Source organism: Pleurodeles waltl, chromosome 3_1 (assembly GCF_031143425.1).
Source record: "Pleurodeles waltl isolate 20211129_DDA chromosome 3_1, aPleWal1.hap1.20221129, whole genome shotgun sequence".
Lineage (NCBI taxonomy): Eukaryota > Metazoa > Chordata > Amphibia > Caudata > Salamandridae > Pleurodeles > Pleurodeles waltl.
In genome coordinates, this window is record NC_090440.1 from 710,368,250 (window position 1) to 710,391,604 (window position 23,355).

At 44.6% G+C, this 23,355-nt stretch overlaps 1 protein-coding gene across 1 annotated transcript in view; it reads right to left on the reverse strand.

Annotated features, from left to right (window-relative positions):
* TRIT1 (tRNA isopentenyltransferase 1) overlaps positions 1 to 23,355 on the reverse strand; it is a 150,272-nt gene that overhangs the window by 77,209 nt on the left and 49,708 nt on the right. The window contains exon 2 of the mRNA XM_069223430.1: positions 12,428 to 12,570. Coding sequence (XP_069079531.1) covers positions 12,428 to 12,570 — 143 coding nt within the window. The remainder of the gene's footprint in view (positions 1 to 12,427; positions 12,571 to 23,355) is intronic.

Sequence of the window (23,355 nt, forward strand, 5' to 3'; positions counted from 1 at the left end):
GAGATTGTGGCTTGAGTCTTGAGAAGGTCCCAACAGGTGAGCAGGTGTTTGGGGTTTGTGTTCATGAGTGCGAGTAGGCTGATGCTCTTAGCGGGGGTTTAAAGTTCTTGTAAATGGCTGAGACCTTATCGTGGAAGAAGTCCCCCAGGGTGTCAGTTCTTGGAAGGTGGTGAGGGTAAATGGAAGGACCAAAGCCGATTCGAGGGGGTTCTTCCTCCGCTGAGGTGCCAGCAGAGATCATGGCTCCAGAGGCTGTTTCATGGGCTCCTCCTCCTCCGCAGGTGGATACACTGGTGAGTCTTATCCCTTCTTCCCAAGTAAGGGTGGGAGGGAGACTTAGCACTTTTGCTCACAGATGGCAGGAATTCACCAGAATGTGTTGGTTCTCTAGTTGGTCGGGGTTTACACACAAATTTTACAGATAACAAAGGCAATGGCGGAGACCAAAATCAATCACCTTCAGGGCACGGATGAGGATTATTCCACCTAGCTGAATCAAATATCTGAATTTTGATTGTCAAACCCACCCCAAGGATTTTCAAAGCGAGTAAAATGTTTAGGATATGTGGTTTTAGAAATGCTTCCTATAGTATCACCAAATTACTATAATAGTTCTTGGAGTTTTGTTGCAGTAAGATGACAGAAGGAAACTATTAGATATAAAACTTACATGAGTGTCCATTAATTGTTGTAGGAACAGAACAGAAACAAGATTAATGACTGTAGAGATAGCACAAGCGGATGGCGTTGCAGAAAAAAAACAGAGGGGGAGGGATAGCCACCACAAGTTGCATTACGGATGTGGATGTTGATTGAAAGACATTTTTGTGTGTTCTGGGAAATGTCTTTTTTTTTCTTTTTGCTGTTCATATGGATGCAGTTGGAGAATAAAGTAGAGATTGAAAGTATACTCCTTGCCTCCGAGTCCTTAATAAAATTGAAACTTTCTTTCCCAATAACTAGGAATTTTTAATTCCTTGGGCAAACATTAATATATATGCAGTAACTAATTACCCTAATGCAAAGGCCGACACCGATTTGCTGTCAGTATTAAGCCCTGTTAGCAGATGTTTGCTGATGAGAGGAAAAGAAAGTTGTACAATCTATTATACATTTATTTGTAAATTAGGGAAGAACGTAGGCACTTACAAGGGTACCAAAATCCTGAGATGTGCCTGGTTAAAAGCCTTTCTACAATACATGACTGTTCTGGTGCAGGTCATTGTGTAAAGAAAGGATATGTTATAAAGAAATCAAGGTATACACTTTTATCCAACCAATACTGAATTCACTCATCAACCCTTTGAGGCATTAATTTTCTCTAATATGTCAGTATGAATAGCATTCATCAAGCCGTTTTCTCCAACTTGACAAAAATCGTGGATTTTTCAAATGTTATGTTTACTTTTTATTATTTGACATAGATCAACTTAATTTGACACCATTTCGCTTTCTCCTTCACTATCCATGCCAGTTATCTCTGTACTCTCTCCCATCCCAGAGCAGTCAATCACTTTAGGTACACTCCTAGTGCCCTCCTCATCCCCCCTTCTTGCCACACGTCCTTTCTCAACCTCTTAACTCATATTGCTCTCCCAGTCCTCCTATTACTTTATGTCTGTGCAATGTCATCTGCCTATGCACTGATGTTCCATCATACTGTCCTGCTTTCATCTATCCTCCAAAACTTTTCTGTAAAGCCTGACATTTTCAACATATCAGCCCAGACGTCTGCCTTTCTTGATGTCCCTGATTCACTGCTGCCCCTGCACTACCCTGATAACTGCCCCCTAGCAGACATGATCACAAGTCATTGCAACATGTTGAACAAGTTAATTATTTGTAAAACTCTCACACAGAAGTCGAGTTTGGTGTTCAGGTAGGTGGGTCCGGTGTCGTGTAGTGCCTTGTGTGCGTGGGTGAGGAGTTTAAAGGTGATCCTCTTGTCCACGGGGAGCCAGTGGAGGTCCTTCAGGTGAGGGGAGATGCGACATCGGCGGGGTATGTTGAGGATCAGGCGGGCGGATGCGTTGGAGTCGTTTGATGTCTTTTGTTGGGATGCCTGTGTAGAGTGCGTTGCCGTAGTCGAGTCTGCTACTGACGAGGGCTTGGGTCACCGTCTTTCTGGTTCCTGTTGGAATCCACTTGAAGATCCTGCGGAGCATTCGGAGGGTGTTAAAACAGGAGGATGAAACTGCGTTGACCTGTTTGGACATGGTGAGGGCGGAGTCGAGGATGATGCCGAGATTTCGTGCATGGCTGGCTGGGGTGGGTGGGGGGCCCAGGGCGGTGGGCCACCACGAGTCGTTCCAGGCCGAGGGGGTGCGCCCGAGGATGAGGACTTCCGTCTTGTCGGAGTTGAGTTTCAGGCGGCTGTTGCTCATCCATTCGGCAATGGATTTCAGTCCCTCGTGAAGGTTGGCTTTGGCGGTGAGAGGATCTTTGGTCAGGGAGGACGAGTTGGGTGTCGTCGGCGTAGGAGAGGATGCTGAGGTTGTGCTGGCGGGCCAGTTGTGTGAGGGGGGCTAAGATAACATTCACCACTTCTGGAGAGAGAGAAAAGGAACTCAGATTGCCCGTTCAATCTCCAGGCATGTAGGTGCAGGCTCTGGAGGTGGGGATGTAGAACCTGCACCTGCGAGAGGAGGTCTGCCCTGAGAGGGGGACGGAGTGGAGGGCATAGTGAGAGTTGGAGAAGGTCTGTGTACCACACCCTTCTTGCCCAATCCGGGGCTTTTAAAATGGTTTGAGCTCGATCTTGGCTGGGTGGAGATGCCACTCGTGATTGGGCGAAAAATGCTGACTGAGACTGTCCACAAGTACGATGAGAAACTCCGGCCAGATGGTTTGCTACTATGCAAATCCGATGGTCCTGTGCCCAGAACCAGAGCCGCAGAGCCTCTCTGCATAGAAGATACGACCCTACTCCTCCCTGCCTGATGGTTTACCACATCACAGTAGTATTGTCTGTCAAAACTTGAACTGACAGACTGCATAGGGACAGGTGGAAGGCCTTGAGAGCCAGACGTATTGCCTGTAATTCCAACAGATTGATGTGAAACATCTGTTTTACTTGAGACCAATGACCTTTCACTAATGACCTTTGATCTCCAGGTCCCCCAGAGGAGCTCCCCACCCTAGAGTGGAAGCATCCGTTATGACCGTGGCCACCGGACAAGGTAGACAAAACGGCCTTCCTTGGGAAAGGTTGCCGTCCAAAGCCCACCATCATAAATCCGCGGCAGCGTCTCTGGAGATCGTTATCCACTCCTTGAGATCCCCTTTGTGTTGAAACCACTGCTTGCCGAGGCACCACTGGAGAGCCCTCATGTGCCAACGTGCATGAGTGACCAACAGAATGCAAGAAGCAAACAGACCGAGCAGACGTAGGACCTTGAGGACCGGAACAGACGCTCCATTCTGAAACATTGGAATCAGCGCCTGAATGTCCTGAATCCGCTGAGGCAGAGGATAGGCCTGATTCAATGTACCGTACAGCCCAGGTTGAACAACTGTGTTGTCATTTGCAAGTGATGCAGCACGAGCTTTGGGGACCTGGCTTTGATCAGCCCAATCGTCCAAGTAAGGGAATACAGATATTCCCTTTCTTCTGAGGCCCGCAGCAACCATCTTCGTGAAGACTTAAGGTGTGGAAGTAAGACCAAAAGGAAGGACCGCAACTGGTGGTGATGTGACCCTATGGGGGATATGAACATAATTATACTGCAAGTCGACAGACACCATCCAGTCTTCCTTGTTCAATGCCAGAAGCACCTGTGCTAGAGTCAGCATTTTGAATTTCTCCTGTTTGAGGAACCAATTAAAAATCCTCAGGTCCAGGATAAGACTCAATCTACCATCCTTCTTAGGAATCAGAAATTACCTTAAATAGCATCCCCGACTCCTTTCCTGCTCTGGAACCAACTCCACCCTTTAACAAAAGGACTTGCACCTCCTGCTGAAGCAACAGGAGATGATCTTCCATGCAAAACAAATGACGGAGGGATGTGAGGGGGAAAATCCCAAAAAGGAAGGGCATAACCTATCCCCACAATATACAGCACCCAAGAGTCCGATGTGACTAACTCCCACTCGTGGAGAAAATGAAATAGCCTTCCCCCTACGGGAGAAGCATGATTCAAGATGGAGAGAAAACTAGGCTTGCTTTCCTTGTAGTGTTCCCCCAGAGGAAGATGATGGGGCGGGAGGCTGCTGAGTGGCTCCTTGTGCTCTAACCCTACCACACCCTCTATAAGACCTATAGAGAGGGTTGGTAGACTGCTGCAAGCTGCACTGTGGCCTTCCACGAAAGAGGACCCATTGCCAAACCCACTGAACCTCCGAAAAGATCTAAAGGGTGTGGACGCTGAAGCCTGGTGCCCCAAGGACCTTGCAGTAGCCCTGCTGTCTTTAAAACGTTCCAAAGCAGAGTCAGCCTTGGATCCAAACAACAACTCGCCATCAAATGGAAGGTCCAGCAAAGTTGTCTGAACATCCGTGGAAAAGCCAGAAGACCTAAGCCACGCATGCCTCCTGGTTGCCACCAAAGTGACCACAGCCCTGGCAAATGAATCAGCTGGATCCAAACCAGACTGGATAACCTGCTGGGCCGCCGCTTGAGTGTCCAACAGGAGCTCATCAAACTGCCCTGCACATCCTGAGGCAACCTCAGCACCACAGCTCTTGCCGTGTCCATTAGGGCATGAATATACCTCCCCAGCACACAGGTAACACTGGACGACTTCAAGGCCATACTGCATGGGGAGAAACCTTTCTTAGCTGCTTGCTCCATCTTCTTAGACTCTCTATCTGACAGAGTAGCAGGAACGAACCAGGTGCAAATCGGGCAGAACAAGATGCTTGTACCACCAAGCTCTCAGGTGTGGGATGCTGAGACAAAAATTGTAGATCCCCCAGGAGCAACTCTGTACCTCCCAGCCACAGTCCTCGAAACCTCTGGAGAAGTGACAGGTTTCCTCCAAATGTCCAAAATGGGCTCAGTAAGGGCATCATTAAAAGGGAGTGGGGGCTCCGCAGACGTAGAGAATGGAAGCAACACCTCAGTCAAGATGTTAGTCTTCACCTCCAATGCTAGTAAAGGAAGTTCCAAGAATTCAGCAGCCTTCCTTATAACACTGTGATAAGATGCTGCCTCCTCTGAATTCGCCAGGGGATGAAAGATCCCACTCAGGGGATGTATCTAGGCCACTTGCAGAGTCCAGACCCTGAAATTCCCCCATAGGCTCAGGAATCTCCCCTTCCTCCAATAGCTCTTGCTGATACTCCTGCTCCTCCATGAGCCTCAAGGCCCTCCTCCTTGACCTCAGTCTGGCCTCCAACAGCAGCGTCGACAGAGAATTAGCAGACGTCGACGATGCCGGTTTCAAAGCATTTGGACGCTCTAGCAGAGGAGATGGTGGAGATATACTGTGTCCTGATCGGGATCCATCCGTCACCGGCATCATCGGCACCGTCAGCAACATCAGCTGAGGCGACATCACTGGTACCGAACGAGCACCTTCAGCTAGATAGAAAGGTGCAAACGGGGCCTGTTTGTCCAGTGCCGGCGAACCCAGAGAGAAAGCTAATGGACCCATGGGACGAGCGGTGCACCATCAGGGGCCATAGCCCTGTTGTAAATGCTAAAGATAGCAGCATTAAGGAACGCCACTGGATCCACTCCCAGAATCTGAAAGGCAGGAAACCTCTGCTTATCTTGAGGCGCTTGGGCCAAATCCAAAGCATGTGCCACTGGCTCCTGAGTTAACAACGGTGAAAAGTGAACCAGAGGACGCGTCGGGGACTCGAAGACGTCAATCAACAACAGCGCGGGAGAAGCCTGTGGACCCTGAGGCTGAGGAGTGATATGACCTCCCACGCCGCAGTCTCGGAGGAGACTGAGACCGATCTCTGGAAGAACGATGTTGAGAATCGTGCCAGCGCCGCTTCTTATGAGATCTTGAGAACTTATTTGAGGAAGAGTCCCTCGCCTTAGATCTTCGATGCCCCTTATGCCCCTTCTTAGCTTTTGCCAAGAAGAGCTTAGACTCTCTCTCTTTCAAGGCCTTCGGATTCATCTACTGGCAGGACACGCACCCCTCCACATCGTGGTCCGAGCTTAGGCACCACAAGCAGTCTTCATGAGGATCGTTGACCGACATGCAACCCCCACACTCATGACAAGGCTTAAAACCTGATTTCTTCAGTGGAGACATTGTAACTAGTACTACAAGAACACCTTCAAAACGATAACTGTTCGAGAGCCAGGAAAAACCATTAGCGTCGAAGGCGCGGAAAAAAGGGAACTGACGTCAGCGAGGACTTCTTACTGCCACGATGACGTCAGCCAGAGTCGCGTGCGGAGCCGTGAAATTGAGACGTCCTCGTCGATGTGAGGAGCTTGGAAGAAAATGTCCGTTGAATGCTGGCACACTGGGAGAATTCATAAGGTGAGGAATCCACAGGTAGTTGTATCCATCAGAAAGGAAGAGTTTTCAACATTGCTCCTGCCTGCTGGGTGGTGGCACTGTGTGGCTCAGTGCTGACTTTTTTGGCCTCAGAAGAATAGGTGCCACCCCTTCGTGCTGATGTCAGTTACTTTCTTGTCTCTGTCTCCATCCTTGGACACAGATCCAAACGATAATCAGTCATTACCAGCGGACAGACTGCTAGATTGGGTCATTTTTATACTGAAAAGGAAATCAGTTCCAGAAAGAGAAGGTGAGAGGGCAGTGAGGAATCTGCAGATAGATAATGTATCCACCAGAGCGAGCATTACTGAAGATAAGTAACTTGTTCTTCTGATGGATTCTTCAAACTGCGGATTTCTCACTTTTAGAAGGGATACCCAAGCAGTACCTCTGAAGGTGGTGGATCTGTGAAATGGCTAAAATCAAAAGGTCCTGCCAGATCAAACGAGCAAAATGCTCTTATTTTCGGACCCGACTGTTAAGGAAGTAGTGGCTTGTGAACATGTTCACCAATGCCAATGTCGCAGTCTGAAAGAAATTAAGTACTGACACTCCACATGTAAGTGCAGTGGTCTTGGCCATGGCCCTGTTGGAATGGGTGTCCTCAACCACTCAAGGACTGGTTCTCGGACAGTGTGTAGCAATTCTTTATGCAGAGGACTATAGCCTTGACGGAGTCAGTTTCTGCACTGCCTTGCCTTTCTTTGTCCCAGGGAAACACTAGAGTTGATAGTCTACCTGATGTAGAAACTCAGAGCTCTTTGAATATTCATTTAATAGAGAGAGGAGGGGTTACGCGGGGCAAAAACTGTTGGTAGAGTGATGGATTGTCCGCGTAAAAAAGCCATACCCACTTCAGGCAAAAAGGCTGCCTTGGACCACAAACCTCTTCCTAGGAAAAAAGGTGGTATAATGTGGCTGGGGAAAAGGAGGGGCAGAGGGAGAGAAAGGAGGGGCAGAGGGAGAGAAAGGAGGGGCAGAGGGAGAGAAAGGAGGGGCAGAGGGAGAGAAAGGAGGGGCAGAGGGAGAGAAAGTAGAGGGAGAGGGGAGATTGGAGTTTGCGCACATGATGTATGGAGGTCACCTCAAACAGAGAACGGGATGAACAAGAGAAAAGTGAGAAGCAAATTAAGATTCCACTGTGGTATCACAAAGGGTTTTGGACAAAATAAACGAGCCAAACTTTTCAAAATCAGCAGGGACAGTTGGTCCAGTTAAAAGGCCAAACAAGCCAACAGATAACCACCTTTAAAAGTGCCCAAAGCACTTCGTACAATTGACCGTTTAGCTGCAACAGATCACTCTTGCCAGGGTTGTACCAGGCTACAAACATGTTCGAGCACTCAGCATAACCAGTCTCAGTATAAGGCTGCCGCGCAGCTTCCAGAAGAAGATCAAAGGGCATCAACTGCCACTGCTACTATCAACACATGAAGGTGAAGACTGTACCGGCTTAGGTACTGGACTTAGCCCTGATGCAACAGGAGGACCTCACGAGGAGGTAGCCTGATCAGAGGGCAGATACTCAAGCTCAGAAATCCTGAGTACCACCCTCTTTATGGCCCAATTCAGTGCTACTAGAATGATTTAGGCCCAGTAATTTCTGATGATCTTCAGACCTAGAGGCAGAACAGACAGCAGCAGGAAGGCTTGCAGGAGCCTCATGCTCCACTCTATCCCGAATGAGCCTCAGAGAGAGCGTTAACATTACCTGTTCTCTGCGATGGAGAAAAGATCTAACTAGGGTTCTCTCACTGCTGGAAGATAACCAGTACCATCTCCGAGTGTAACCACTACGCATGATCCACTAGGTGCCACCAGCCGAGTTTGCGTACTGTGACGTTCAACGATCCCACCAGGTGGTTCATAACCAAGGAAATGCCATGCTGCTCAAAACAACTCCAGAGGTGAAGTGAATCCTGGCACAGGTCCCAGGAGTGTTGGCAGCCCAACCTGCTTGTTGCAGTACCACACAGCAGCGGTACTGTCCACGAGAACCTAAACCAGCCTCCCTTTGATGGATGGAAGGCAGCCATCAACGTCAGGTGAATGGCCCACAAGTGCTACACGTTGATATGGAGACAGATCTTCACCAGAGACCAGAGTCTTCAGATCTCAACTTTTTGCAGATGACCCTCCCATCCCAGCAGTGATACATCTGTCACCACCATCATCTCTTGGGACCACCAGTCCAACTACAGGCAAGTGACTACTGCAAGTATTTTGCAGTCTCCTCCAAAATCTGGATGGAATCCAACAGGTTCTCCTGGTGCAAGGTTCACTGAGACACCAGGTTCAAGTGCAGAGCATGCATAGCTCAACTGGCACAGTAGGATGCTAAGAGGCCCTGAAGCCTCTGAGCCAATCTCAAAGAGACCTAGGGCCAAGTTTGAAACATCAAGATCATAGCCAAAATGTCCTTAACTCAATGTGGGGGAGAGGAGGTACGAAACTGCATCATATCCAGGAGGACTCCAATGATGGGGAGCCTCTGCAAAGGAGTCAGGTGTGACTTCAACATGTTCATAGTGAACCCCAAAATGTTAGGACGTTCTCCATCTTCTGGAGATGGTCTATGACTGATTGTGGTGAGCCTGCTTTCAATAGCCTGTGTCTAGGCAGGGGAGAACTAGTATCCTCCGAAGGTGTGCTGTGCCCTTCACCATTAATTTCCAGAACACTGAGGGGTACTGGTGAAGCCAAAGGGGAGCACAGTAAATTGAATTGAAAATACTCCTGTCCCACCTTGAACTGCGAGTAGTGTCTGTGGAACTGCAAGACTGATACATGAAAGTAAGTATCCTGCATGTCCATAGCCACCATCTGTCACCGGAATCCAGGGCAAACAGAACCCTGGCCAGCGAAAGCACCTCAAATGTGTCCTTAGGCAGGAGGAAACAATGGGAGTAAAAGCCAGCCCCCTTCTCCTGAGCTGGAACTCTCTCTACAGTTCCTTTGGCCAAAAGAGCATGCACTTTTCCTCTGAGAGGTGGTAGGTATGAGTGGGAAGTACAATGGGTCAAAAAGGAATGGCAGGGCACAGCCCCAATAGTCAATCTAGAGAACACAGCTGTCAGATGTGATACTGTGCCATCTCTGGAAAATGTATATGGCCCCGCCTCCCACAGGATGGGTTTATGCCATTATGGGAAAAACTAAAGCAGCTTGGAGATTAATATCAGAGAGGCAGTTGGACTGGGAAGTTGGCTACCCTTGATGGACGGGGGCTTTATCTGTCTGATAGCTGCCCCTGAACCCCAATGGATTGGGGTGCTTGTTGTAAATGAGGTAGATCTTAGTGTGGGCAGTACGCCAATTCTCTAGAGTAGCCTCAAATAGGGTGAAACTGGTAGGGTTACTGTCACACAGGAAAAAAAGGCCTAGGGAACACATTGTGGCCCGGCTCTCCTTAAAGCATCCCAAAGCCAAATGAGCCTTCTCATCAAACAGGTGTGACCCAAACAGCATGTCCACTAAAGAGGCTTGCACATCTCCATAGAAGCCTTTGAACCCCATCCAAGCATGCCACTGAGGTCACTAGTCTCAACTGATCTACCCGAGCAGTTAATAGTATACAGCCCACAGCGAATAATATACTTAGGCTCTTCCTGAACATCCTGAATGATTTGAGCCAAAGTAATTTGATAATTGTTTGGGGCTGCCAGCAAGCTCTGGCCAGAAATGTTCCATAAAGCATGGGTATATCTTCCCAGCAAGCATCTGGCACTGACTGACTGAAGGGCAAGACTTGCCGACAAAAATAACCGCTGCCCAATGGCCTAGAGTAGTTTTGACTGTCTAGGGAAATTCATGAGGAAAGAAGTTAATCTAACTGGAGGAATCTTTAACTGCCAAGCTCTGTGGTGCAGAGTAAAAAAATCCAGGTAAGGCAGCACTGGTCTCTGGCAGTTGGCAAACTGCTTGTGTACGGGAGTACAGGAACAGGTTTTGAACCAGAGACCCATAAGGGTGTCAGTCATGGCCACATTAAATGGCCATAAAAGGTTCGGATTAAGTTTGTCCAGATTGTAACACCTCAGAATATTGGTTTTGACTTGCATAGTGGGCAATTAAGAGTTCAAAACCTCCACTGTGAGTCTCATTACCACTGTGAAGGGGGCCTTTTCTTCTGCGGCTGTGAAAAGGGGAGCTCAACCCAGGGTCTAGCAAAGTGTCTAATCCACTGACATCTTGTAAATCTAGATTCAAATTACTTAGGAAAAGTACTCCCCCCTCCCCCAACACACCTACCCCCAACACCATTGTCATCCCCAAAGGCTGATTAGCTAAGAACATAAAAGTTGGTGGACTGCTGCAGTGGAGCTCCAAAACAGAGTAATAGTTCTGACCAAACTTGAATGAACTGGGGCAGAGTACGTGGGTGTGGGGTTGAGACACGAACTCGGACAAGGCTGGGATGGATTTGGCTCGGTGTCGTAGTAGACTACAGGGACTGAGTGATCATTTGTCGCTGCTGGTGTTGAGGTCTTGGGGACCAATGTGGATACTGATGCTGGAATAGAGGCCGGTTCTGCCTTTGGAGTGGAACCGGAGACAGATTCAGCAGGTAGACAGACAGACCCGATGGTAGAACCCAACTGAGGACCTCCTCAGAAGCTTGGGGCCCAAAGACTTACCAAATTATAACATGGCTTCTCTGAAGGCCCCAATTTGTTGCAATCTCCCAGAAGGACCTGCAAACTCTGTCTGCATTGGCACCAGTTGCAGAATCAGCAGGGAAAAGAGAGCAGGGACAGAGAGCAGGACCACAAGGCAGCCTGTCGTCCATGAGACTTATCAGGTTGGGAGTGACAGGACACTAGTGAATGCCACTAGGACTTCTTGTGCTTCTGCTTAGATTTCAACTTAATGTAAGACTTGGACCTCAACGATGAACTGTCACAGGAACGGGTCCACACCCTCGACTGAGCGGGGCTTCTGAGTGTTCTTACAATGTTTGCAAATGTACAGCTTTGTGGTCTTGAATAGCGTTAGGGTTCAAAAGAGTGCAGTCCTCGCAGGACTTAAGAGTTGTAGTCCGAAACCAAACAGCAGAGGCAAACTTGCCTGAGCACCTGTCAAAGACATCTGTTCGCAACAGTCCATAAAGGGCCACAGCACTTGCACATTGGTAAAAGAATTGAGAGGTAAAAATACACCAAAGAGGAGGAAAAAGTTGGAAGCATGTTTCACATGCGCACACGAAGGCACAGAATGAAAGGAACTTACATCAGTGTGCAGGGGTGGGGTGGTAATATGCAGCTCAGTTTGTCACTTCCGGGAAGCAATGAAGTTGGCACGGAGCTCCACATCACCAACTTCTGTTGTGTGGGAGCACTGCTGAAAAATCTTCCAGATCCAGTCTGGCGCATGGAAACATTCTAAAGGTGAGGAATCTGCAGTAAGAAGCATCCATCAGAATCCACTTGTTTCTTTTTAATTTGAATTTGTTTATCCTACCACTCCCTTTTCTAAGTAACTGTGTGTCAATAGGTTTTCCTTTCAACAGTTTAGCTTTACCAAATGGTATTCTCCAAGGCGTCCTTACATTAACAGCACAGAGTACACTGCAGAAGGCACAATGACCAATGCAGCTGCTGTTGCATCGCTCGAGTATCAGGATATAGATTGCAAATCTAAACAAAGTGAGCACATGATACCTGTAATCACCAGTATACTACCTAGAGGAGTATACAACAAATATGCTGTCCTTAAAGTACCCTTCCGTAAACAAGGGACTAGTTCGCTATAATTCAGACAGTGATTGTTCAAATGGTGTTTGAAATCTGTCAAACTCTACTCTCACTGCTTTATTTCTGCAACAAAGCAATGGCAATGCTACAAATAGAACAGATTCAAATGGTTTAGACTATTTCAGGGAAACAGAAGAAAAAATACTTAAACACCATTTCCTCTCGGTCAGTACAGCACAAAATTAACTACAACTGGGAAAGGATATCAGAGCCACAGCTTTGTTTCTGAATTCCACGACCGTAAAGTTGGAGACCAGAGGATCCACAAAACTGATCATATGATGCTTGCACAGCTGTTGCTCTTCTGGGGTGACCTTGTTCGTAATGATATCCAAACCTTCATAAACCTGTGGGGATAAGAGGGTCAGAGATGTTCATGCAGCACACGCACCTAACGCACCATGAAGAATTGTATGGCATTATACAGTAGCATTTTGCATAGCCCGATCAGTAACTACAAAACCCATTAAAGACAGATCTGAATGCATCATAAAAAACAAGCGTTTGCAATGAAATGAGTCTCGTGTTTGCTCGAGTTAGAGCTATTAGCTTTGTAAATTCCTAACTGGACTTTTCTTGCCACATAAATTGAAAATGTAAAGTAAAACGGTTGACATAAGCAAGTTGATTCAAAGCGCCATGGCCGCCATGAGCGTGACAGCGAAGGAAAGACACAAAAGGAAAAAGAAGTTTGCTCGCAGTCAAACATTTCGCCAAATATGCAATTATCCATGTAACTGGGTCAGTCCCCAAGGCGGTAACCAAACCGCCCCAAAGAGGGGCAAACGTAAATCATTTACCAATGATAAAGGATTTTTGAAAAGCAAGCTCAGAAACAAGTGAAAATGATGGGCGTGGTTAAAAACCCACATAGATACAAACTTGTCGGAAAAGCAGCACTTGCGCGCTGCTATGCTCAACCTAACAATTATGCGCTATAGAGAGCTAAGTCCTAAAATGAGTGCCGATAGCTCCCACCTGCTCCAATCAAGCACTGCCTGAAAGAAGATTAGATAGTCCCTTTGAAAGGTATGATAGTAATGGTCAAGATCAGGTGCCCCACGAAAACAAACACTCCTCCAATCTTCATCTGAGTAGAACTGTGTCTGTGACAGGTAAACTCTTTATCTACAGCTCTGAGAAAATAGTAAGAAAAGTACTTCTGAACACAAGGAATACAATGGAAAACTATTCCAGAAACACAAAAAACTGAGAAGCTAGAGAAGAAATGGACGAACAAATCCGAGGGAAAAAAGCACATAATGATTCAAGATAAACTACTGGTTGTTATGAATACAGGATCTTTCTGTGATCTGCCCTACAGAATATCCTAAAAATACACTTAAAACTGAACACTCTCCAAGCAGCCAACACATCAATAAGCATTGGCAATGGCAACAGGTTTGACTCATTACTGAAAGTGCCTCTCTCTCACTGGTGATTTTCAGCTCTGAATAAATCATCATACATGTACTCTGTCACTTATCCTCGAGCTCATACCTCCATTTATCCACTCATTCTTGAATTCACCTACTTACTTACCTATCCGATATATGACTGACCAAAACCCAACAGGTATATGCAACATAAATTAAAAGAATAAAAATCGGAAAAAAGAAAACGTCTCACCACCTAAACGTGGGGAGCACATACTTGCAACCGAAAACATAGCAGAACACAGCCATTTTGCAATGGCATTGTAAATACTGTACTACTGTTTTCAAGTTCCAAAATAGCTGCCACATCCCAGAAGCAATGTTTTGGGCATCTTGGAGTGGTAAAAACAATGATATACTATGCACAATGCCAATCCATTAGGGGTGCTCAGTAACCAATGCACCGGAGAGACACCTTCAAATGCTGAGATGTAAAATACGTGACTGTTCTACTGATCCAAAGTGCTGCACACAAACATGATGAAACAATTAAATACTAAGGGCAAGACATGAAACGGGACCTAGCAATGGCAAGCCAAAAGGTCTTGCTTACGCGAGAGCTATTGGCTTTGCCAATGTGTTTTAGCCACGTTGTACAGCAGAGTGGCTACTGTTCAGCCCCCTAATTGTTAATGGCTTAGAGGAGAATGGCGTGGAGTGTCAAAGTGGAATGCCGAAGAGTGTAGTACAGAGTCGTGGAGTGGCATAGAGGGCTGTGTACTGGAGTGGGATAGAGTGAAGTAGCGTAGAGTAGCGTACTATAGAGTGGCAGAGAGTAGAGTGGACTGATGTAAAATGCATTAGTATAGAGACTTGCAAAGTAGAGTGGCGTAGAGTGCAGTGGGACAGAATTCAGCAGAGTACAATGCAGCGTCATTGAAAACTGTCACATAGATTACTGTTGCATAGCAGAGTGTAGTGGCGTAAAGTACAGTGGTGCAGAGTAGACTAGCATAGAGTGCAATGGCACTGGTGCAGAGGAGAGTGGTGTAGAATAGTGCAGAGCAGAGTGCATTTGCAAAGAGTGCAGAGGCACAGATTAGAGTGCAGTAGAGTGGAGTGGCAGAGTGCAGTGGGGCAGATAAGAGTGCAGTGACGCACAGCTGAGTAGAGTGGACTGATGGAGAGTGCATTGGCAGAGTGTTGCAGAGCATAGTGGCGTAGACTGCAGCGATATAGAACTCAGAGGCGTCCAATGGAGCGCCGCACAAGGCAGTTGCGTAGATTAGAGTGGTGCATAGTAGACTTCAGTGCCAGACAGCAGCGGTGCAGAGTAGAGTGACAGATTTTAGAGGCACAGTACAGTGCTGTAGAGTGCACTGGAGTACAGTGGTGCAGAGTATACTGGCATAGAGAGGAGTGCTGCAGAGTAGTAGCAGACTTCAGTGATGCAGAGTAGAGTGTTGTAGAGTGCATTGTCAGAGTGCAGTAATGAAGAGTAGAATGGTGTAGAGTTCAGTGGCGAACAGTGCAGTGTTTCAGAGTAGAGTGTTGTAGAGTGTAGTGGCATAAAGTGTAGAGTGGAGCAGTGGAGAATACAATGGTGCAGAGTGAAGTGTAGTGGCGTGAAGTAGATTGCTTCAGAGTGAGTGAAGTGAGAGAGAGGAGTGGTGCAGGCTAGAGTGCAGTGGCATACAACAGAGTGGTGTAGAGTTTAATGGCACAGAATAAAGTGGTGTAGAGTGCAGGAGCCTAGAGTGTAATGTTGCAGAGTAGATGTGAGTGGCGTACAATGGATTGGCATAGAGCACACTGGGGAAGACTGTACTGGCATAGAGGGCAGAGCAGGCCTAAATAAAAATCATAAAAACTATTGCTAGACTTGCAGGCTGGGTAACTTAAATAATCTACTCGACCTAACTGTAATGTACTTGACCCGTAAACCGGTCTCAAATTGTGTGATCCAAGACAAACAGTTTACAGAGTCACCTATTTTAATTCATTCTCACATGTGATTGCACCTTCAAATATGTGAGCACAGCATTTCTGCAGTACAAAAACACTCTTTTGTTTGATTAAGCAGACTAAGGTTTGCTGCATTCATCACAGAAATCCAGCCTACATACCCATGACATCTAGCCCACAGAACCCAGGACTTCTTTTTGTTTACTAACAACATTGCCATCAGGGCAGGAGTGTTTCTCACTGTCTCTAAATACTCAATTTTAATTAAAATATTACTAACCCATGATGTGGTAACATCTTGTCATATACACACTGTAACTTTCCAAGAAATGTCCAAAAACCTCTCCACTAACTTGCAGCTTTACTGATAAAACTAAACAGTGTATTAATCTGTGAAAATTGGGTTTCAGAAAACATATCCTTTGCACATCAACACGTAAAGTATTCTGATTTGTTTTCATCCTATTAAAATATTTTTTTCCTCACACAGAAATATTTTAAAAAGGGCTTTCACAGCTACTGAAATATATTTTGAAATGTTTGCACAGTTGACAGTCATTTAAATGTTGTGTGTTAGAAAAAAAACCTGACACCCTATATCCTTTTATTTTACATTCTAAGCAGCAGGTCACATTGTTCGCCATACAAAGTCCTGGAACTCTGCTGTCAGAAGGATAATGAATTGTAAGAAAAACGGACTTTTGACCTCTGTCTGTAAACACAAAGCAAATGTGACATAAGAACAAGATTTAAAGACATCTTTTATTGCCCCTCCACTTTTCAACTGAAAAGAACACCTGTTCAGTGTCAACTGCCAGATGGGGCAAGTAAGTACTAAAAATTGCTCGACCTGATCAAATAAGACTCCCCAATGCCAGTGGTGGAGTAGATTTTTCAAGTCCTGCAGTGGCATAGAGTGCAGTGTTGCAAAGTGGAGCAGCGTCGAGTGGAGTTGTGAAGGGCAGAGTGGAGTAGCCTAGACTGGAGTGGTGTACAGTGCAGTGGCAGTAGTAAAGAGGGGCAGAACGAAGTGGAGTAGAGTATAGTAGAGTTCGGCAGAGTAGAGTTCAGTGGCACTGTGTGGCGTCATGCAGAGAAGAGTGGAGTGGCACAGAGCCGAGTATGCATGGGGTGGCAGTACACTGCTATTACAGACAGCTCATTTTCAATTGAAATGATCATTTCATTTGCACAGACATACAGTTTTACCTAATAAAACTATACAGGGCACAAACAATAATGCGTGGAAATGGCATCACCTAGTGCATTGATCTGTTTTGATCATATTAAAGTATGTGTTTCCAACACACTTCAAAATTATCAAACACATGCTTTCCTAATTCTGATACATTCTAACATACTTGCACAGTTCATTTAAAAGTTGTGTGCTAGGGAAAAAAATATTTTCCCTACCCCCGGAATCCAGCAAGAATTTCACATAAATCCTCTCACTTTGAAGTCAGTGATAGAAAAGTAAACACCAAGCTATCTTGGAAGACAGAGCCTGACATCTGTCCTCTGTTTTTGAATGCACAGCAAATGTGACAAGAGCAAATTTTACAGGCCTGTTTACAGAAAGAAGCACTTGTGGAAGAATACAAGGCTGAGGTAGTGTGAAAAGGTTTTGCACCTTGGGAGGGACAAACTCAAGCTAGACAACCTAAAACAAAAAAACAGCAAATAGAAAGCCAGAAAATGTGAATCACAGACCACAGAGCCAATGGTAAGCAACAGGTGGAATGCATTCCCAGGGAAGCTTTCTGCATGTCCTCAAGATGTATGTAGCAAACAAGACAGCTGGACTCTCTAGTAGGCTTCAACCTGCAAATTGGAAAACTAACAGACTGGCCATCAGCCAGGACACTGAAGTGAACTCATTTTTAGGCAGATATGCACGTTATCAGGAAAACACCATTTCATTGGGCAATAGAGCCAATGGCAATAACTGGCTAACCTCAGCCCCATAGATTATGCTGTGGGAGGGTGGGGGAAGACTTATGTGCACCCAAAGATCTTATATGAATGTATAGAGGTTTTTTTTATGAAAAGGGCCTAGCAGATAACTACACCTGCCAAGCCTACCTATGAGGGTTTAGGCAGATATGCACGTTATCAGGAAAACACCATTTCATTGGGCAATAGAGCCAATGGCAATAACTGGCTAACCTCAGCCCCACAGATTATGCTGTGGGAGGGTGGGGGACGACTTATGTGCACCCCAAGATCTTATATGAATGTATAGAGTTTTTTTATGAAAAGGGCCTAGCAGATACCCACTTTCCAAGCCTACCTATGAGGGTTTAGCAATGATTATCACAGTGAAAGTTTTCTAACCTAATGGTTTGTCAAAGGAAGTAACCAATACCACAATACTAGCTTACTACACTAATCTGTAAAATTTCATGTAACAAAATGCCTGCATGCAGAAATTAACACAGTGTAATGGCAATCCACCCTTAAAAGCCAGTTGAGTTTAACATATGCTTTCCACAATAAATAATTCAGGTCTACTGCCTTTGTCATAACTTTTCATGATAAACACATCACAACTATTGTCTGTCACCAGAACAGACCTAGTCCTAGTACTGCTGTGTTGAACATAAGCTTACCCACAAGTGCAAAACAAGCGTCTTTTTTTAGGGGAGGAACACAACTTATGTACAATCTAAAACTTTATTCAAATGTATCAACATTTGGGCAGAGCAGTGGAGACTACTGTGCTGTCATGCCACACCTAAAACTGTGCCTCTAAATGCCCTTCATGCGGTCTCAAAAACACTCACCACCATTGCAACATTAAACCGAACTTTTCATAAAGACGAACAGAGCAGATGGGACTTGTGGAAGCGGATTCAGCCATAATGATAGTCTCCATGGGAATGCCACACCAGCCCCAAGAGACCCAGTATTCCCACACGTGGAGTTACCAGCTGCAGAAACACCGTGACTAATTTTACCAGATGCAGTAACAGTGTGAAAAAAAAAAATAAAAGATGACCGACGTGAAAATTTAATTCAACGAAAATGCCTTTAGAAGACTCTTTGGATGGACGCAGTTGAAACAAGCATTTGCAATGCAACGGGTCTCGCATTTGCTCGAATTAGAGCTATTAGCGTTGTAAACTCCTAACCAGACTTTTCTTGCCACACAAATGAAAAGATAACAAAACGCAGTGCGATCGCACTATGTACAACACAGCGCGACCGCGCTATATAAACCCCAGCGCGATTGTGCTGCGTGGAAAATAAAAAGATAAAGTAGTCCGGAAACCATGCTGAAAACATCGAGCCTCGTATGTTTTAGGTAGTTTATCTCTTGCTGGGTAGGTGGGCTAAACACCAGAAAAGGCATGACATATACATGCCTTTCACAAATTAAAGCAAGCGGATTTTAAAAGGCAAGCCCACAAACCAATGAAAGTCACTGACGTGACCTGGGCGTGGTTAGAAGCCCAAAGAGAGATTACAACAGGGGACGAAGCATTTTGAGCTTGCCTCTAAAAAATTATGCCTACTTCAGAAAGTAAGAGTGAGCATAGGAAGTGAAAAAATGGGTTAACTTAAGCGGGACAGATGGACAGGGACAACCTCATCAGTCAACAACTAGAAAAACATCCCAGGATTACAGAAAGGGGAATGCTGAGAAAACGTCTATCAATAGGCACCTACCGTGCAAAGAGGATGAACCATAAACAGGAGAGATGTTCTGTAATTAGATTTCTGAAAGTTGGGAGGGTGAAAAGAATTCCAATTCATAGAGTAACTAGCAGGATCATACAATTTTGTGACGCCAGGGGCTGCAATGTGCCAGTTTGAGCACAAGGTGGAGGTCATGGGGTCAGCTGGTACTCAAGAAAAATATGACTGCAAGGAAGGACGCAGAGGGGCGCAAGTGCAAAAGTGCATGAATACAAAAACTCACACCGTGCCTCTGCTACACTACAGAATATACAGTAGAGCAGTTAAGTGGCAGTTTTCCATGAAGGAGATTAGAGGTCTAGTTCACGTCTCACCATGTGACCACGTTCCTGTGAATCGAGCCAAATCATGTTTGTTTCCAATACTGTTCACTACCCCGTTGGTCAAAACTGTGAGTGCTTACAATGATAAGCCTATTAGGAGCTTTGACTTTTTCCACATGAGCCTTCATGGGTCAAAAACAATTTATCAACATACCTACAACATAGAAATCTTAATGTTAGCTAAACGACCGAACACCAAAAGAAGTGTGACAGATGGAAAGAGGAAGCAAGAACAGGCAAGAAAGGGAAAGAAAATCAAGCCATAGTCTGAAGCAATTATGTAATCATACGACTCAGAGAAATCAACCCATAAATTAGCATATATATCTCACATTCAGTAAATTATAAATACATTATGAATTCACAATTCGATAATAAAAACAGGTCTTTAAGTTTGTCATCAATAAAAGGAGGATTCTAGGATTCCCAAAGTTTCATGATTAGTTTCTTGGCTACCATTAATCAACAAAACAGCCAAAGCTGTTGTCCTTATATTAGGTTCACAGATGACGGTACAGAGTAAAACAATACAAGGATAGAAGACATAGGCAATGTGCAGGCAATACCCAGATCACTTCTGCTCAATGAAGTTTGTGATCTAGCTAAGTAGAAAGGATTCTTGCTCAACATGGCAAGGTCTGCAAGCATCTGAAGTAGCCAAACGTTTTTCATTCGTATTAAAGCGGAGTAGGGAAAAACATCTATTGCTAAATAAATGAAAGACTAAGGGCAAGTGTAACAGTTTTGATTGCTTTACAAATCGATGGCCAGTGTCCGGGCCCAAGGCTTCTGTTAAAGCCCTGAAAACTGTAAGGCTTGATACAGTTGACCTACTATAGCTTGCTCCATATTACCTGCCTTTTTACAAGAGACAAACCAAAAGTTACGCAGCTTTTTGTAACTGAGAATCTGGTTTAAGGCAAAAAGAGGGAAATGTTGTCTATGTTTTAGTTTTCTAGGCACTAACCATAATTTTGATGACAAAAAGCCCTCAATTTTATTCCTTTATTGCAAACTCCAATCTGTAGGAAACAAATTCAGATTTACAATTTCGATTCCACCAACGTGGCATTCAGACATGCCACACTTTGGTCATGCATACAGAATATTAGCACTCTAGTTACTAATTAGAATTCTGTGGTGAAGGAGCAGTTGATTACAAGGGAGTTAAATGACCCGCTGCCCCTAGTGGTGAAAGTTTATGTTTCAGTCAGCATGTCAAAATGTTTAACTGACGTGGATGAGGAAGATGTTTGAGAACTCGTAGAAAATGTGCCCTCATTTTTGCTTCCCAGAGCACTAACCAGAATTTCTATGGCATAATTAACCCCCCATTTCATTAATTTCTGAACGAAATGCTATCGGTTTTACAGCTTTGATTCCATGAAGATGGATTTTAGTGTGCCCCAGTTTTGTTATAAATCCAAAATGTTAGCTCTCCAGTTGTTTATTAGGACACTGTGACGAAGCTGCTGTAGAATGCTGGGTAATCAAATGACAGGCTGCTGCTATTTTACATGTTGCTCAAAAGTTCAGGCTGTATTCCCAAGTAGCTGAGGAAGATGGTGTAAACTTCTAGAGTGTGCTCTCATTTTGGCTTCTGGGACATCTTCCGTAATCGTAAGAGAAACTTAGGAGAGAAAACAGTCCTCTTTCAAACAGTTTATCTAGTCCAGACAGCGGGTCAGAATGTTTTTCACAGTGTAAAATCACCATGAACACATCAGCAATCCTAAAATGAACACATCACCAACAAATGATTTACACTATGACTAAGATCTGTTATCATCCTTCACATGTGCTCCTTTTCTTTTTGCGACACTTTAAATATGGCAATCACAAACATTGCATTTCAAGGAGGGCCATTTCCCTGAGTCCTGTAATGGCTGAAATAACATGCTGTTCTTATTGTGACCAGTCATTCAGGATTAACTAGTCCTTTTTAAATTAACCCATTAGCGCATATCTGGACATCAATAGTCCAGATATGTAACTTTTCAACCCCTTCATGGCCAACCCGTGCCCCTCTTTTAATGCTGATTTCTCAAAAACAGATGAACCAATTTATACCAAGTCACAAACAGCACGCTTTCTAAGTAAAGGTTTAATTTTTTTGCCACATTTGGTGTAATTCCATTAAGCCATTTTTTCTGTATTGAGCAGCAGTTTCCTACGTCAGTGGTGCCCAACCTTTTGACTTCTGTGGACCTCCACTTTATCATTATTGGAACCAGGGAACCCCAACTGAATCATTACTGGAATCCAGGGACTCCTCACTAATCCATTACTGCAAGCCAGGAAACCAGGCCTAAACATTGTTGATGATGTGAACCGCGAAACTATACACAAAAAAATACAGAAACAAGCATTCATACACAAAAATTAAGAAACAAGCATTCCATCAAACACATACCCAAGTGATAACATTTTATTAAATTTGCAAACAAATAAAATAAAATTAATTTTAATAGGACAGTTGGAGCTTTTCTAAATGTAATTGAAGCCACACATGGTTCATACAGTATTCTATTTGATGCAGTTGCACTGCTCCCACAAATCTGAGGATACTACTTTAATTTTCAGCCTCCTATTACAAATTTCTTGACATTTACAGTATGTTTTAAAATGTTCAGTTGTACATTTAGCCACTTTATTTATATACATTTTATTAATCTGTTAATTTTCCAAGCATTCACAGACACCAGAGGAGGCTCTGCGGACCCCTAGGGGTTCACTGACCTATGTAATTAAATGTGGGACCCCCTTGATCACCTCTTCTTGGACCTGCTTGACTGAACAGCGCAAACCTTCGCATAAAGGATCAGAGGTGGATGAACTACAACACACAGCGGCACTCACCACTGTTACACACACACACACACACACAAATTAGACAGAAAGATAGATAGATAGTACATGCTTGTAAGCAAGCAAAAGGAGATACATAACAGGTAACCGTGTAATATGGCCCAATTTTGTCTCTGACTGGTTCTGTTGTCATTATAAACCACTACGCCCAAGGCCAAGTGATTTATAAATGGCAAAAGATTCTGGAGACAGCAATATAGGACCAAATTCCACATGGTAGCCATGACATATTTTTTATATTACATATTTATTTAGGGGGTTGTTACCTTCAAAAAACTGTTTAATTCAAAGCACAGCAAACAAAAGGCATTAAAAGGAATTTGAATGTTTAAGCTTTGTTTACCGTTCTTCAATAAATTGTCAATAAAACTATGCACTATGGTGATGGTCAGTGGACTGTTAGGGGGAGAGGCGGGGGAGGGGTTTGGGGGATGTATTCACTTTAAATAACAAAGGTTACAGGGACGTTATGGTTAGGTTCTGAGTTTACTCACACAAAACCAGAGAAATTCAGCAGTTCGAGTTATTGCAAGTAACTATACCTCGCAGCCTAAGGTAATTGGCACTCCCAACGTGCACAGTTCTTTTCTTCAATAATTTAACTTCTAATATTTCATTGATATTTTTATTGACATTATAAAAGTTGCCATGAGTGCTGTAATATCTGGAGTAATTAGCACTGTATGGGAAAGGCGCTAGGTATAATTACCTTACGACGCAAGTGATAGTTACTTGAAATAACTGACTATACTTGCTGAATTTCTCTGGTTTTGTGCAAGTAAATTCAGAACCTAACTACAATGTCCCTGTAAACTTAGTTTTTTAAGTGAATTTTTAAGTTTTTTAAAAATTCTATTTCATAACTATAACATCCGTGTAACCTTTGGTTTATTCAGTGAAT